Source organism: Mercenaria mercenaria, chromosome 18, assembly GCF_021730395.1.
Source record: "Mercenaria mercenaria strain notata chromosome 18, MADL_Memer_1, whole genome shotgun sequence".
Classification (NCBI taxonomy): domain Eukaryota; kingdom Metazoa; phylum Mollusca; class Bivalvia; order Venerida; family Veneridae; genus Mercenaria; species Mercenaria mercenaria.
In genome coordinates this window covers 29,880,836-29,899,085 of record NC_069378.1, presented here as the reverse complement: position 1 = coordinate 29,899,085, position 18,250 = coordinate 29,880,836, and the positions used below count along the sequence as shown (strand labels likewise).

Genomic DNA, 18,250 nt, shown 5'->3' with positions numbered 1-18,250 from the left:
GTCTACCCATACATTGCGAAATGTCAGGTTTTATCCCAATAATCATTGATATATCTTTCTCACACGAAAGTAAACATTTTCTATAAAATGTAAACAACATTTAATTTTTGCACACGAAAATTCAAACTGCGTAAAAGCGAGTTATTTCGGTATCCTGATCTGGATGTAGATTGATAGATTTAATTGTACGTCGATATTGACGTTAAATGTTATATTAAGCGCAAACGTTTTTTATTTGTGACCTCGGATGACTGAAGCATTTTTGTTCACCCTTTGCATGCTTGAGTACCAATGTTTTACTTGGGGCCTCTATGGCCGAGTGGTTAAGGTCGCTAACATTGAACCACTTGCACCTCAACGATGTGGGTTCGAGCCTCGCTCAGTGCGTTGAATTTTTCATATGAAGAAACCATCCAGCTGGCTTACGGAAGGTCGTTGCTTCTGCCCGGGTGTCCGCCCGTGATAAAATAATGCAAGGAGGAGCACCCAAGGGCGTAGGAGATGGGGCGGCAGGGGCGGCGCCTGCCGCCCCAATATTTCAAGGAGCGGCGAAATGCCGAACTCGTAAATTTTTGAAAAGGTTAGAAAATATAATTGAAAATAAATACAGCGGTCTTCCATTTACCATGAAGTGCATCGGCGACTGATATGTACACAGAATCTTGTCATATCGCTGACACCTTGCTAGATCACCTTGGTGACAGGGTATTGTACAAAATCGATAATCCGCAACGAACAAGGTCACTGTATTTTCACGCCCCGCAGACTCGGATTATAGGCAATATATTAATTTAATTAATGAAAGTTAATCGTTTTTAATTGCTTACTGCCAAAATTGCAATTAATGTTGTGTCTCAAATTCTGCCGTCAAAGGAAAGTATCTTGAGTAAAACACAAACGCAATCGGGATCATTAGATGCCTTTACATAAAATATATTAAATTAAATATTTTTGACACTTAAACATATTGTTTGAAAATCAAAGGCACCAATCATAATGATTAAATTCAACGCGTAAACTGTAGAAAAATCCTCATAGATTTTACAGATCTAGTTAAATTAACAAGTATTACTGCTTCTACATAAAAATATAAAAGGCCAATCAGCCCCGCAATTTTGCATTTCCAAATCGATCATTTGGTAAAAAGAACCATGAACTCCGTTCATTCAACCCTCAATGGTTCAAAGAAAACAGTGAACTGCGTTTTACCTTTATAATGCCATTTAATGACTAAAATGCTATAAGGATTGGATTACCCCTTTAAGTCAGGGTCTTAAAATTGTGCTTGATGAAATACTGTCAATAGGACCAGCTTTCATCAATAAAACTGTTTCTTTGGAAACAATATACATGTATGATATAAAATGAAGAAAAATATCGAATGTGTTACCACTACCCGTTCCTGGGCGGTGCTAACAGTGTTTTTTTTTGACATCGCTGTCTGTTTGTATGCGTGCGTACAGGAGTGCGTATGTGTTTCTATTTAAGGCGGGCCTGTTTGGCGATGGGTGGCTCTGGCTGTATTTGCCTTATGCTTGCAAGGAATCTACCCGTACCTTTTCCAAGATAATTACAGGAACAAATAAATCTATTTCAAAAACGAATTTGATAAATCTCATGCAGATGATATTGTTAAACGAAGAACTTGAAATAGCCGCCTAACTCCCTTTAGGCTTTACATTTTATTGCATTTTTTCACACTTTAAGTAAGCTTTTTCATTTTCCCGGTGTTGAATTTGATTGTACGCACAGGCGTATCGGCGTATGCCCAGGTACGCCCCTGATAATATTAGAAGTATCTTAATAAATTCGCGTGTGCACAATTTATAGAGAGTAACATTGCTATATTAAATGTGTGACGATAAAGAAATACATTTGTCTTGTTAATCAATAATTTGGTAGATGGCGACGAATTTGAATATTCGGTCAATAAATGATCAACAAATCGACTCAAAATCCTACCTGTTTATCTGCAACACCGGAAGTAATTCAGACATTGACGAATTAAGACAATAGGGATCGTCAGAAATGCGCTGGTCCGATTTTGGAATAATTTCACAGAAATATTTCTTGTGCGATCTACAACCAAGACTGTTTATACAATTTTGATTCGTCGACAAAATGGCCACAAGTGGAGGTGTTCACTTTTATACATACATCCCCTGGTAAGCACCATTTGTTACAAAATTACATTATAAAAAGTGGAAATTCGCTCCGATTTTGAAATAATTCCGGACAAATATGCCCAGTGTAACGCTTCTTCAAACTACCTATGCAACAGACAGTTTCCAATTGATTAATTTTAAACTTTGTTCGCATCATGCCCAAATTTCATATTTAAAATTATGAGTATAGTTACCGCACAGTATCTGTGTACATTAAACCTGTGTCTGTGTATATAACAGTCCTGGACTTTAACTACTATACATGTATACTAATTAATGTACAAGTAAATACAATATGAATATGTAATACCACTAAAACACTGGAAGTTTTTTGTAACAAATGGTGGTTTCCAGGGATGACATTTAACTCCGATTGCAGATCTTCGTATAAAGTTAGCCGGAACAGATATACAAGACGAGGATTTTCTGTCTTAGTCAATATTTAGTTATAAAATGATTAAATGAAAGATGAGCACAGTAATAATAATAGATTAATATATGTTGTGTGAACGACTAACAAAATTGAATGAGAATATTGTTCTTTAGCCAATAAAAGTTAGTATGACTGTTTTTATTAAGTAAATATCATAGTAATATTTTTATTTTTAATTTTTGTTCAAGATCATCATAAAGTAACCACATGGAGACAAAATGACATAACTAACTATCTGTGGATAAAAATTTCTAAGTGTTTAGGTTGGAAAACAGTTTAATCAATTTTACCAAAACTTTCGTTATACAACAAAATGTATGTATATGAATATATTTCACGTAATATATAAAATAAATGTCTATTGAATACCATTGTTTTGCACTTCCAGTGTTATTTTCCCGCTACATCACCATAACAATGTAATTTGCAATATGTCAGACATACACTGTAAAAAAATACCGTAAAATATTACGGGAAAAGTCCCGGCAGCTGGTTTCCAGGACAGTTCCGTAACTGTACGGGTCGACTGTAACAGTATTAATAACGGGCAATACTGTAGTTACTACGGTACCCAAAAGTTACAGTCTCCCCGTAAATATACGGTCTTGTCCTGGAAACCAGCTGCCGGGACTTTGCCCGTAAAAATCATAAATCATAATTAACGGGCAATACTGTAGTAGTTACTACGGTACCCAAAAGTTACAGTCTCCCCGTAAATTTACGGTCCTGTCCTGGAAACCAGCTGCCGGGACTTTGCCCGTAAAAACTTGTAAAATAACGGTTTCCGCAGTAATTGACATAGAGTGAAAATGCATCAAAATTAACCTAAATGTCTAACTAAAAGGGGACATTATTCATGAAATATTGGTACCAGAGTTATGAACTTTGTGGATGATAAGGTGGAATAAATATTTCAAGTCTGAATCAAATTCATTAGGTAATAACTGAGACAGAGTGAAAGTGCTTCAAAACTTTAACCTGAAATTCCAAGTAAAAAGGGGGATAATTCATGAACTATTTGTGCAAGAGTTATGTCACTTTTGTAAATGCAGTGAGTGATGTTGAATAACTATTTACAGTTTTAATCAAATCTATTTACTGAGATATGAGTGAAAGTGTATGAAAACTCTATCCTGAAATTTTAAGTAAAATAGGGCACAATTCATGGAACATTGATATCAGAGTAATAGACCTTGTGTTTTATGATGTGGGTGATAAGGTAGAACAACTATTTTAAGTTTAAATCAAATCCATTTAGTAATAACTGAGATAGAATAAAAGTGCATCAAAACTTAACCTGAAATTCTATTTAAAAAGGGGAATGATGAGGAATAACTATTTTAAGTTTGAAACAAAATCCATCAAGTAATTACAGAGATAAGGTAAAAGTGCATCAAAACTTTAACCAAAGTGCGAATGCAAAAGAATGCCAGGTCAAGTAGTATAGCTCTCTATACTTTGAATAGTCAAGCTAACTAGACAAAACATGCTGAAGTCAGTGAAAAATGGTTGGTGGACAAAGAGTTTAATGAACATATTACTTAGACATAATAAAATAATCAATTTCAAGATTTTTTTAAGACTTCAAGATTTTTATTTCAAAGCCATTGCTCATTTAGAACATATGACATAATAATAAACACAATAATCAAAGAAAAAGAACATACATGTATATTGCTATGTTGGAACATAAAATTTGATGTTTTATTTAGTTAGAATAATAAAAAAAATATTTACTTCAACATATACTTAATTAGATACATACATCTTAGAATACATACCAAATTTTGGTCACAAGAATATGATACCTAAATCATATGGCAAAATATTAAAGTTCTGTCCAGAAACAATGTCAGTCTTAACTAGAGCTGTCACTATTGGTGATAAATGCTCCCAAGGTAGGCCCCAAGAATGCCAGGGTTGTATTCACAAAAAAATTACATATCATTTTGTGACCTTGACCTAAGAGACCTCGGTCAAAAGTGTGACACATCTTCTTAATATGGTTAACATTTGTGTCAGATTATTTTCAAATCCCTTGATAAATGGCAGAGTTATGGACCAGACAAGAAACACCTTTGACTTCTAAGTGTAACCTTGACCTTGGAGCTAGTGGTCTGCGTCTTGCACATGGCACCTCATCTCTATAGGGAACATTTATGCCAAGTAATTTCAAAATCCCTACATCAATGGCAGAGTTATGGACTGAACAAGAAACAGATCATGTTAACCTATAACCTCTAAGTGTGACCGTGACCTTGGAGGTAGGGGTCTGTGTCTTGCTCACGACATGTTGTCTCAGTATGGTGAACATTTAGCCAAGTAACTTCAAATTCTTTAATACGGTTAATGGCAGAGTTATGGACCGGACACGAAACATACCCTGTTAACCTTTGACTTGTAAGTGTGACCTTGACCTTGAAGCTAGGGGTCTCGGTCATGCGCATGACATGTCGTCTCATTATGGTAAACATTTATGCCAAGTTCTTTCAAAATCTCTTCATGAATGGCAGAGTTATGGACCAGACATGAAACAGACCATGTTAACATTTGACCTCTAAGTGTGACCTTGACCTTGGAGCTAGGGGTCTGGGTTTTGCGCATGACACTTCGTCTCATTATGGTGAACATTTATGCCAAGTTATTTTGAAATCCCTTTATGGATGGAAGAGTTACAGTCCGGACAAGAATTTACCAGGCGCACGCATGGAAGGACAGTGCGATTTTAATATGCCCACCTTTGGGGGCATTAAAATACTGTAACTGTAATTCCAGCATTTGAACTCAAAGTCTGAACATGAAATTTCAAATTCTGAACAATATTTCAACAAACTCATCATGAATTCTAGTTTCTCAAAGCCAATAAACAAGAGCTCATAGTAGAACCCGAAATGCCCACCGCCATCCCCTGATGCAAGTATTACAACAAACTGACTGATATTTAGAACCAATAACAGGGAACGCATAGACTTATATACAAAAGTTTTTTATTTCATATTTTCTATTTAGTGATTTACACTAGAAGTTAAAAAGTTTGCTTTTAAACTACATCATTATATAAAACAAGAGCTGTCGTATGACAGCGCGCTCCATTATTCAAAGAATTGATTGAAGAATGTGGTCAAAATATTACCACAAATTTTCAGACAAAAGAAAACAAATAGAATAAACAAACAATGTTCCTGTATTTGTGGATTTTGATAAGTCTTGCACTAAATGGCAATGTGTATGAAAAACTGAACCAATTTAAAAGTGCAGAAAGGGCCATAATTTAACCAAAGTAGATGACAGAGTTATGTATTCTTGCCTACAGATAAAGACTATTATACTGAACAAGTGATAAAAGTTTCAAAGCCATATGTAAAACACTTAACACAAAATATAAACTGGTACGAAAAACTTAACCAAGATTTCTAAGTCAAAAGGGGCCATATTCAGGCAAAATCCTTGATGGAGTTATGTACTCCTGGCCTTTTACTGGACATGGTGATGGTAAACAAGTGTTGAAAGTTTCAATGCATTATTTTAAAACACTTGACAAAATGTGGACTGGTACGAAATACTTAGCCAAGATTTCTAAGTCAAAAGGGGCCATAATTCAGCCAAAATCCTTGATGGAGTTATGTACTCTTGCCTATAACTGGACATGGTGATAGTAAACAAGTGTTTATAGTTTCAAAGCTTTATCTCAAAAGACTTTGTCAAAATATGAACTGGTATGAAAAATTTAACCATGATTTCTAAGGCAAAAGGGGCCATAATTCAGCCAAAATTCTTGATGAATTATGTGCTCTTGCCTATAACTGGACATGGTGGTGACTAACAAGTGCTGAAAGTTTCAAAGCTTTATCTCAAAAGACTTTGTCAAAATGTGGACTGATACGAAAAACTTAACCAAGGTGTGACGCTGACGCAGTGGTGAGTAGGATAGCTCTACTTATTCTTTGAATAGTTGAGCTAAAAACTATTATCACTGGAACCTGAAACATCAATGTTTTTTTTCCATATTGACGCTCAAATTTTATATTGGATATCTGACGTAATTTGTGATGTAAATTTCGTGCATGCCGTCGCATTTAAACAGTTCTGTTGCCAGGATAATTTTCGATCTCACTCAGGCTTAATAACAAATATGACTCATTTATGCAGTTATTTAAGTGTAGACATGGATGTAATAAAAAGATTATTAGATTTACATCAAGAAACCTGCCCCCATTTTTTTCACAGAATATTTTGTTTTGTTCGATTTAACGTCGCACCGACACATGATAGGTCATATGGCGACTTTCCAGCTTTTAATGGTGGAGGAAGACCCCAGGTGCCCCTCCGTGCATTATTTTATCACCTGGGTAAAACCACCGACCTTCCGTAAGCCAGCTGGATGGCTTCCTCACATGAAGAATCCAACGCCCCGAGTGAGGCTCGAACCCACATTGATGGGGGGCAAGTGATTTGAAGTCAGTGACCTTAACACCTCGGCCACGGAGGCCCATTTCACAGGATAATATGGCGCTCTTAAAGTCTTGCAATATTTCCACTGCAGAACTCTTGCAGATTTCTTGATACAAATCTATGTACCTATAATTACACTTTTGGCTCATAACAGATTATACAATTTGGTGTGTAAAATTTCAACTGAAACTGATCAATAATGTTAAAATTCTCCACTCAATGTTTCAGGTCAGTAACAAAGTACAATGTACATGTAAATTTACAACTCTTTCTTATAATTTCTCTATTAAACATACAATTGAAATATCATGTGTTTTAACAAGTATTCATCAGTCAGGGGTGTAACTGTTTTAAGTTATGTAACCTACAGTATTTCAGTTAGTTTTTCAAGCCTTTTATAACCTGTATTAGTCATATAAATATATGGTTAACTCAGGTAAGTTATTCAAAAAGTCTTCTTGCTGTATTCACAAAGTGACCTTTAAAGTAAAATTAGTAGCAAACTGTGGTTAATCAAATTCTCTTTTAGTCTGATCATGACCTGATAAGCATAAATGGGATGTTAAGAGTTTTATAGTTTTAAAACTTTTATAAACCTTTATCATCCTTGTGTAAAAAAAATTTACTGCATGGCTGGAAAGATAAAAATTCAAGGATTCAGGAAATAATTGCATTAGTCTCATTCAAAATGAGGAATTAGCTAAGCACAGGAGGGCTTTGTAATATTTTATGATAACTAAAACAAGTTATGAAAGTATAAGCAATAACTCAAATGGGTTATGAAAATGCCATATTACAACTTGAAGCAGTTACAACCTGACTGTTCATACCGTATTTATGGTACATGTAGTGAGGCAAGCATAGCAAGTTCTTCACAAAAGAATAAATTTAACAAGAAATTACAATAAAAGACTTGAATACAAATATGATTCTTACATCATTAAATCTTGCCTGTTTTTCAGACTTTTCTAGGCAATTTGATATGCTCAAGCAATAAAAACTGTTAAACATACATGTATATTATTTTTCTAAACTCTTTTAAACCTTACCCTGCTAAATTTCCATAATGAACTTGTCTATCTTTCAATTTGGACACTACCATTAACAGACTGATTACAAACAATGTATATCATGATCAGACTGCACACTGTGCAGGCTGGTCATGATCTACACTGGTTGCTGAATTAATTGTGTCCAGCATGATACGGGTTGAAAGTACCGGTAATTAAAATTCTAGTGAGTTTCTAGTGAGTTATATCTATACACCTTTTGTTAACGCCATTAATTAGAAAATAGAATTTTTAAAAAAAATATAATTAAGAAAAAATATATCTCATTTAGTGATTTGGCGTAGAATAAAATCATTGTTTGGAGTTCAGATGGTTTCTTTTCTAGTGCACCGCTATGCCATTTGACGCCATGATGTAATGATTGTGACATAAGAACAGTGAATTTTTTGTATAATGAATTAATAAATCACTTTTTTCAGCCTTTTTTTCTAATAGGAAAAATTAATCGGATCGTGTTAGAATTTCATATATCAAATGAAAGCTTCTAAAGGTATTTTTCTTTTACAACACTCAATAAAGGAAGGTATTCCATTCAAAAGTATTAGTGACACAATTCACAAAGGGAATAAATTTTAGATGATAACCTGTTACATGTTGTTCCAAATGAAATGAACTTTGAAAATAGAGCTAGAGCTTAAAAATTCAACCTGACATTTACACCTGTATCATGGCTTACTTATAACTTATTAAATTATATACAGATTAAACGATGTAGCTTTGTAGTAAATTGTACATGTGTTAAGTAGAAATGGAACAAGATCATCCTAACTTTTAACAAAATTAGCAAAATCTAGATTATGTAGTTTTGTCATTTTCCAACAAACATTAAAATATCCAATCATATTTAATGGGGTTACCCCACAATGGGCTTCAGACATTAAAAAAGATAGCTATCTTTCACTTTAGATATTAATTAACCTTTAGCCTGCTAAATTTCTAAAATGAGCTGGTCCATCACTCAATTTAGGCAATACCATTTATTATTTGAAGGGGTGTTTACTGAAAATTTACTGACTGAATAGCGAACAGTGCAGACCATGATTAGCCTGCACGGATGTGCAGGCTAATCTTGGTCTGCACTGGTCGCAAAGGCAGAATAACTCGCCACCAGCAGGCTAAAGGTTAAGCTCAGATGTAGAAGATTACAATCAAGTATATAACTTAACCTAATATATATTTATTAATTTAATAGCATATGTACATGTAGAACTACAATCATATACTTCAAATCTTAATGGTAGTACAAATTTATACTGTCTTTAGCTATACATGTTTGCAACTGTGTATTAATTCTAACCTAATGTATAGTACTGTTAATATGCATAAACTTGCTAAATTTAATGTTTTAACAATTCAGGTCTTGTATACCTTTAACAAAAGAAATTTTAAATACAAAGTAGACAAGTCTGTCATCAGATAATGACCAATATACATGATCATGTGAAATGTAAATACTAGCTTCTGTGGGTTATCAAAAATTCTAACACGATCCGATTCATTTTCCTATTAAACAAAGAAGGAAAAAGCAATGAATTATCATACAACAAATCACTGTTCTGACGTCACATTTATTACGTCACGGCGTCAAGCGGCATAGCGGCGCGCTGGAAAAGAAACCGATTGAAAACGGGCAAATATTTAATGCATGTCATCAAGGATGTACTTTAAAATCCTTTATAACGTGTTAGAATCGAAATAATATATCTCATTTAGTGATTTGCTCTTGAATAAATCACTGCTTGTCGTTCAGATGCGTATTATTATATCACTCGGGCTACGCCCTCGTGATATAATTCCTTCGCATCTGAACTCCAAGCAGTGATTTATTCAACGACAAATCACTGGATGAGATATATTATTTCTTAAATAATGCACAGAGACAAACTATGAATATTTTGATGAGAATGAGTAAAATAAGTGTTCTTCATACAATCAGTCTTCCTTTGACTAGTTCTACATAAATTAATATCACTTTTTCTCCGAAATGACCTTATGTTGCAAAGGAACTACAATGTATATAATATACTATTGATTTAAATGGTTTGTATAGAATAAGTATAACAAGAGTTCTTAAGCCAATAAATAAGTCTTTCTTTGACTAGATTTGTACAAATTAATCTCACATTTTTCACAACCAGAATAAATAGAACTAGTTTCAACTTCAAAACGAAAAGAAGTGTTGCAACGATTCGAACAAATTAAATGTTTTCTTGGCCATGTTGGTGAGCTCACACTTCCATGGTCACAAGTTGGTGTCTTCTCAAATCAACAGCTTCCAAGTAAACTTCAACATTTAACATCCTCAAAAGAGAGGACAACAACTTTTTCATTTTATATGTGCACTGAATGATACCATCCCTGGTATACACCTTTGTATATGCATCCCCTTGTAACACATTGCGGGCTCACTGAAACTTCATTTTCAATGAAGTCAGATCACCTGATATGAACATATCTCTATACACTTCTGCGGTTTTTCAACTTAAAAATACTTGAAATCTATTAACCTGTCCAGCGACAAATTTCACAACATGCAATATTAAAATTTACACTTGTGTCTGACCATTCATGGTAGTTTTCAACTTATAACATACTGATATCACCAATACTGATGACATAAGCAACGACGCCCTCATCGACAGAACCACCATCATTCCCCTTTCATATCCTCTACTCTTAGAGCATATGTACTGATACTGACAACAATGCTTTTTAAGATCAGTCATGGTTGAACTTCAACTTGAAGAATTTCAGGTGGCTTAACAACCAATCTATGAATCCCAACATTTACTCTTTGTGTAAATTAGTCGAACTAATCCGACAGTTTCTTTTATATTGTGGCGGTCAAACTGAATACTGCTTTAATTTATCATAACATTAAAAGTTGATGTGAACATACTTTTGAACTTCACAAACTTTGTTGTCTGTTTGTTGTTGTTGTTGCTGTTTTGTTTTTTTTGTTTATTGAGAGTACAATTCTTCAAGCTGCCTCCAGCTTATTAACGCACATACTCTGCAACATGAAAATGTCCTCATGAGCAAGTACTACATTTGTTTTCTTTCACAGTAGCCACGTCTAGCCGACCTTCAACATGGTTACGAATATAGTTGGAATGAACCAGAGTCCACATTTATCTGCATTACTGATACAAATACTGCATTTTTCGATGTAAACATTGAACGGAACTGTTTTAGACAATCAAAATCCAGACAGATGCACTAGTATGTGTGTCTTAAAATAGTTTCTTTCATTCATACGTCAGGGGCGTAGTTGGCATTTTATAAATTGCAGGCCCAATGCGCCGAAGAAGCGACCTTGGTAGTGGGGTATTGGGGTATCCTCCCCACGAAAATTTGGAAAAACTAAGAGTGTCTATGGTGCGTTCTGAGCCATTCTGGCGGAAGTATACCAATGCTAAGCGGGGGAGTTCAGTTCAATAAAAACACACAAAAAACAATCAAAGTTCAGTTTATGACTAAGTTATCATAACTAAGTATAACTGACCCAACATCCATATCAGTCACACTGTGAGTGATATAGTTTTTCTATTTCTTTTATTAGCATTCAGCAAAACAAAATAAACAGAATTGGTTTGTTTTGAGTGGATATGGAATATATCACACTGACAGTTGATGCAATTGATATTTTCATGAGCAGGTAGTGCGAGTTATTGTATCAGTTCTCGATGTGATATTCCATATCCATTCACAACAAACAAATTCTGTTTATTTTTTGCTGAATGCTAATAAAAGAAATAGCAAACCTATATCACTCACAGTGTGACTGATAAAAAATATGTTCCTGTATTTTGTTGATGGATAAAATGATGCGAATAATTAAATCACTCATGCTACGCACTCCTGATTTAATTACTAAGCATCCGGAGTTCTGATTATATTTATTCACCGATAAAATGTAGTAAATCATTATTAATTTTATTAAACAGATGCACATTTCAATAATTATTCAACCGAAAAATAAGCTGTATACGCACTTAAAAATATGCATTTTGTACTATGAAACAGATTTTACAGCACAGTCTAGACTTCTTTAATCAAAAACAATACTTTCAAACTTTAATAAACTTGAAACAGTTTATGTTTTCAATATGCATTAGATTCACGGATTATTGAGAGGCACCCAGGTGTAGGGGTAGAATTAAATCAGGGTTTTTCCCCTTCATAATAGGGGGTGTGAGACACCTTTAAGTTCCATTTAATTTCTATCTTCATACATTCATTTTTTTATTTAAATGTTTTTGCTATCTGTTGAAGAAACTGATTTTCAACCTTTAAAATTTACTTCATATTATATGTAGTTCCGTATCAAAATTCACCTACTGTAGTTGGTTTTGATCAAATCAATTATCTCCCTTTAATAGTTGTTTCAAAGAACATCAGCACACAATGAAAAATACATGTTTAGAAAGTTGTCACATCATTGCAAAAAGTGGTTAGCTGTTTCTGAATGTCCATGCAGTTAACATCTGATTTCAATGAGGTGACATCAAAAATGAAACACTATCATGTTAACACTTATCAAAATCACACTTTCAAGATTTTCATTGGCAAAGCCTTCAGTGACTTTGAACCACATGTTGGGAAATTTCCATTACACAAGTAATGTCAGAGCTACAATCTAATCATAATTTGGGGAATTCCCTGAATGCAATGTGTAGTATCTAGCCGTATGTTGAGATATTTCCTGACTGTAACATGGAGTATTTAGACATATGCTGGGGAAGTCCCTGAATGTAACAAATAGTGTTTAGTTGGGGAATTCCCAGAGTGCAACGTGTAGTATTTATTCATATGTCGGGGAATTCCCAGACCGTTTGTAGGAAGGTCCAAATTTGGTCATATATTTCTTGACAAAGTCTTTAGCCTTGGATTTCACATTTTCATTCACCTCCAGATCTTCCACATGGCGACAATGTTTTAATTCTTTTGCCATCACATGATGTGTTAACTGCAAATAGAGAACAATCAAATATATTTAACAAAATTATGTCATGCTGCGACTTCCTAAGGAAGATACCAGAAGTTCCTCAAGGCATCTTAGTAGAATATAAAGATTCTCTCACTGGTTGTAGGTGCAGATGGGAATTTCCGGCATCGAGGGTAACTGTTTAGGCGGTAACAAGGCTGCGTAAACAGCTACCTGAGAGCCGGATATTCCCATCTGCAGCTACAGCCAGCGATAGAATCTTTTTCATGCAAACCATAATCAAGAAATAATAATAAAAATAAGATAAATCGAACGCCTTTCTTTTTAGAACTACTTCTTACATTAGCGTACTGAAACAAAGCGTGGGAAACCAACAGCCGTAAACAGAAAAACATCATGACGTTTAAAAAACAAATAACAATGTTTAGTTCCAGATTTGTTTCACAGTTGCAGCGTAACGTTATGAATTTTTGATAAAGCAATGTTTTTAGAATCGAGAAATATACTATCAGGAACAAAGAGGAACTGTCAAGGTATTGGATTTTTATTCCATTTTATGAAATAATATATAATCACTACATAAATTTTCTACATATATGAGCCGCGCCATGAGAAAACCAACATAGTGGGTTTGCGACCAGCATGGATCCAGACCAACCTGCGCATCCGAGCAGTCTGGTCAGGATCCATACTGTTCGCTTTCAAAGCCTACTGCAATTAGAGAAATTGTTAGCGAACAGCATGGATCCATGCTGGCCGCAAAGCCACTATGTTGGTTTTCCCATGGCGCGGCTCAATTATGTAGTTCCTAATACATCATTTACAGAATGAGAGTCATCTTACGTATAAGATGGATTTTCCAGCACCGGTAAAAATACCAGAAAGCCCCGTCTGGTATGCAAGAATTTACCAATCTTCCCCAAATTAGTAGAATCACCAATTTTCCAGAATCAGTCAGGAATGCTTCTTCACAGGAAAGAAATCTTCACCCTTAATGGGGTTTCAAACCAACAGATGGGAGGGGCAAATCATTTATTATAAGTATAATATATATATCTAGATTAAAAGATACATTTACAAAATAAAAAGTTTCCAGTGACTGGTTTTTAGGGTTGAGAGGGATCTTCTTGTTATCTTTAATGCAACATCAGTTTCAAGCTATGTTGGTGCAAGAAAACACTTTTGTCTGATACAAAAGTTGCAAACCTTGGGACAAAATGCTCATATTTCAAGACTTACCTTCCTTGCTAAATGTTTAAAATCCTCTGTTGACGATACCCTGCCAAGTTTGCAATCGGGTTTACGGAATGGATTAAGGCATATCACAATCCATGTGGACATCTGCAAAAAATGGTACACAGTTTTAGCGTTTAAGGGAACTTTAACACTTGCAGAAAAACAATGTGAAAAAAGCCTACAATGTTCTGCTTTTTTCTACATTAAAAACTGACATCTATTATAATACAAACATTTAAGACTATCAAAGTATTAAGATCATAAAGTGTGAAAATAAGATTGTCTAAAATAGCATATTAACCAGTCCCTACATATTTTGGTCACATACTAAAATTCCAACTAGCAAAAATAAGTACTGAAAGCACACAAGGCATCACTATTTGAAGATTTAGTTATGTCACATATTCAGTAATTCAGGTGTATGAGGACTTCATTTCAGGATGTGTATGTAAGAATGTCAAAATGCATGTCTTTTTTTTTTTTTTTTGGAGCATTGTAATTGTTGGGGGATGGGGGTTTGATTTTGGTTTTACAGCCCTAACACAGTACAGGTTATATGGCATCAAACAGGACTAACAAGAGGGCCCTGAAGAACCTGTATTGCTAACCTGACATAGTGCTTACCAAAGATTATCTAATTTGTCCTAGATTTCATAGAAAAAACATTCTGACCGTGTTTTATTTTAAACCAAATTTTCAAGATTTGACCTATTGACTTAGTTTTTTGACCTCAGGTACCTACTTTTGAACATGACCTAGATTTCAAATATTCTGACAAAGATTTATGATGAAGAAATAGAAAATATGGCCCCTACAGAGTGTTAACAAGGTCCATCCAAGATTTGACCTAGCGACCTAGTTTCTGATCTCATATAACCCAGTTTTGAGCTTAACCTAGATTTCAGAGAACATTCTGACAAAGTTTTATAAAGATCAAGTTAAAAATGTGGCCTCTAGAGTGTTCAAAAGGTTTTTCTATAATATGGCCCAGTGATTTACTTTTTAACCAACTTATCCTGTATTTAATTCAGACAAATATTCTGACAATTATTTATGATATTCAAGTCGAAAATGTGGCCTCTAGAGCTTTATCAAGGGTTTTCTATGATTTGACCTAGTGACCTAGTTTCAGATCTAAGGTTACCCAGTTTCAAACCTAATTTTTTTTCATAGAGTCAAACATTCTGACGAAGTTTTATTAAGATTAGATAGAAAATTTAGCCTTAAGAGTGTTAACAATGTTTTCCTTTTAACTGATCTAGCTTTTGACACCAGATGACCCAGTATCGAACTCGTCCGTGAATTTACCGAGGGCAACATTCTGCAAAAGATTCGGTCAAAACTATGACCTCTTAAGAGTGAAAACAGTCAAACTATTAATGATGCACGAAACACGACGACGGACACGGTGATCACAATAGCTCACCTTGCTCAGCTGAGCTAAAACTTTTGGTTTCACTTCTCATTGACATCGAAATACAAATACATGTATGAGGCATGGAGTCAAAATTTTTACACCTGCTGGAATCACAGAGATACAGAAAAACCAAGTGTTCAGATCCTGTTAATCACCTCTTTTGATCATGCAAATTATTGGTTTAAATTATTTTCCATCCAAAGTTGTCATCCAAGAACCTGATGGCACTTGGGGAGCGGAGGTTAGAGGGAGATGTTGTTTTGTCTAATATATTATGGCAACAATACAATCTTAAGCAATAAAGGAAAACATATTTATGCTCCCCAAGCATTATTTAAGGGATGCAGGTGGAACCATAACAGCTTAGGACAGCTTTCTTAAGTGATAAAATTCGAAAATGAGAGTCATGATTTGCAGACAGCAGTATTAACCACATGGCTATGGAGTCTTTAAAGTCATTTACCTTAGTTTTGAACTGTTCCTTGAGTTTACGAGACGTTTCACTGGAAGTGTCGGCAGCTGCAGTGGTTGTTTTCTCTTTCTCTTCTTTTTGCTCACCCTGGAAAGATAAAAGCAAAAACATTACAATACTGTAATATATTACAAAATACCGTTGAAAAAAAAATGGCACTAAATCCAAAACAAAGCTCAACTTTTGAACTGTAATTCATATTGTGCACAAAAAAGGTTTAAAAATATGAACTCCCATAATGATAGCATAAAATGGAACACATTTTAAATATGATGTTCTAGTAAAAAGCCAATTCAGTCCTGTAACACTTTTATATGCTTCCAATGTGGAAATACTATACATGTTCCCCAGGAGGAAAGAATAAGAGCTTTTTTGTAAAATACAGATCTCCAATACTGGCTTGTCAAAGGAAACTGGGTGTATAATTTGTAGTCTCCAGTTTCCTGTAACCTTGACACTTAACCCAAAGAACAATAGGGGTCATCTGCTGACCATATACAATCATGCTTTAAAGTTTGATGGTCAAAAACCTAAGCATTCTCCATATAATCCTAAACAAATTTTGGCCTAAAGGTGTTTGTGACAATGACCTTTGACCTTCTGTCCCTGAAAACACCTACTGACCACGGACAATAATGTTATAAAAATTTCAAACAACATCAATTCAGAATATTATAAACTAACAAGAATAATGTTTATTGTTTAATCACTCATGACAAGCAACAGAAAAACATAATTCTTAAAATTTAAATATACGAATATTCACTAATAACATGTCTACCAGTTAGTAACATCACACATGGTACTAATATTTCTAATAGAAAAACTATAGTCTAAAAGTCATACGAGAACAATAAGTTATTTAGGGCATTTATCTAAATTTAAAAAATATCAAACTATTCCGATCAGTGCTCCGGAAATTTTGAGAACTCAATCGGTCCGAAACGAAAATCACGACATTGGCGCTACCCCACCCACCGTTTGACACATTTATTGATTCTCTGAGGGTGCAAACAACAATTTCCTGCTTGGCAGATGATCGTGTATTGAGATTTCAGACTGAAATGTATACTTTTCTTCATTTTTACGGGACCAATTCTTTTCATTTTTCCACTTCACGTATCGGTCTGAAGTCAAAAATCGGTCCAAAACCGATAAACCGGCACATTTCCGGAGCCCTGATTCCAATCATTGTCATCCAAACTACACTGTAGTCAACAATGAACAATGCTTTAAGATGAAACCACTATAAACAATAGCAAAGCATTTGTAGTGAACATGTACTGTATTAAAATGACTAAAATAAAAGACTTACTAACTAGAGCATGAAAAACTGTTTAAACAAGCAGTTTGTAAAACATGTATGCCCCTAATGATGGCCAGTCAGAGGCAGCTGGGTGTGTGCTATGACGTTTGTTAACATATGGTATAAGCAATGCATTGTTACTGATTAAAAAAAAAATTTTATTCTCACTGTCACTGTGACCTACTGATAAAAAAGCAAAATGGGCCATCTTGAGACCTCACAATCATTCTACGGAATTTGATTATTGCAGGCCCACATGTTTTCTCCATTTATTGACTTGAAATCATCTTCAGTCTTGTTGTCACTGTGGCCTTTGACCCCAAATGCAATAGTTGTATATAGTGACTTCTGTAAGCTCAAATGTTCTCCAGTTTTTGGTTGTAAACTGCTTTCAGACTAAAGTCACTGTGACCTTGAACTCTGACCTCCTGATCCTAAATACATTCAGCTCATCTTATGATCGCAGTCAATCAACCTATGAAGTGTCTACTACTGACTGACTGACATACTGACAGACAAACAGACCAACTGACATGAACAACACTCTATATCCCCTCTTCTTCTCGGAAAAGGATCATAAAATCTCTAAATGAACAATGCACAACAATTTAAAATCAAAGCTAAGGATAAATAATATAGGATACTGCAGTAGCCTACTAACCTTTAGCCTGCTGGCAGAAAGTGATTCTGCCTTTGCAACAAGTGCAGACCAAGATCAGTCTGTACATCCATGCAGGCACATCACGGTCTG

At 34.7% G+C, this 18,250-nt stretch overlaps 1 protein-coding gene across 2 annotated transcripts in view; it reads right to left on the bottom strand.

Annotated features, from left to right (window-relative positions):
• Positions 1-12,323: 12,323 nt before the first annotated feature.
• The window catches only part of LOC123538071 (uncharacterized), a 62,901-nt gene continuing 56,974 nt past the window's right edge, over positions 12,324-18,250 (bottom strand). For both annotated transcript variants that reach the window (XM_053530294.1, XM_053530295.1), the window contains 3 exons: positions 16,185-16,280; positions 14,308-14,409; positions 12,324-13,089 (listed from right to left, as the gene is read on the bottom strand). In XM_053530294.1, the coding sequence (XP_053386269.1) occupies positions 12,925-13,089; positions 14,308-14,409; positions 16,185-16,280 (363 nt within the window). In that variant the 3' untranslated portion in view covers positions 12,324-12,924. The remainder of the gene's footprint in view (positions 13,090-14,307; positions 14,410-16,184; positions 16,281-18,250) is intronic.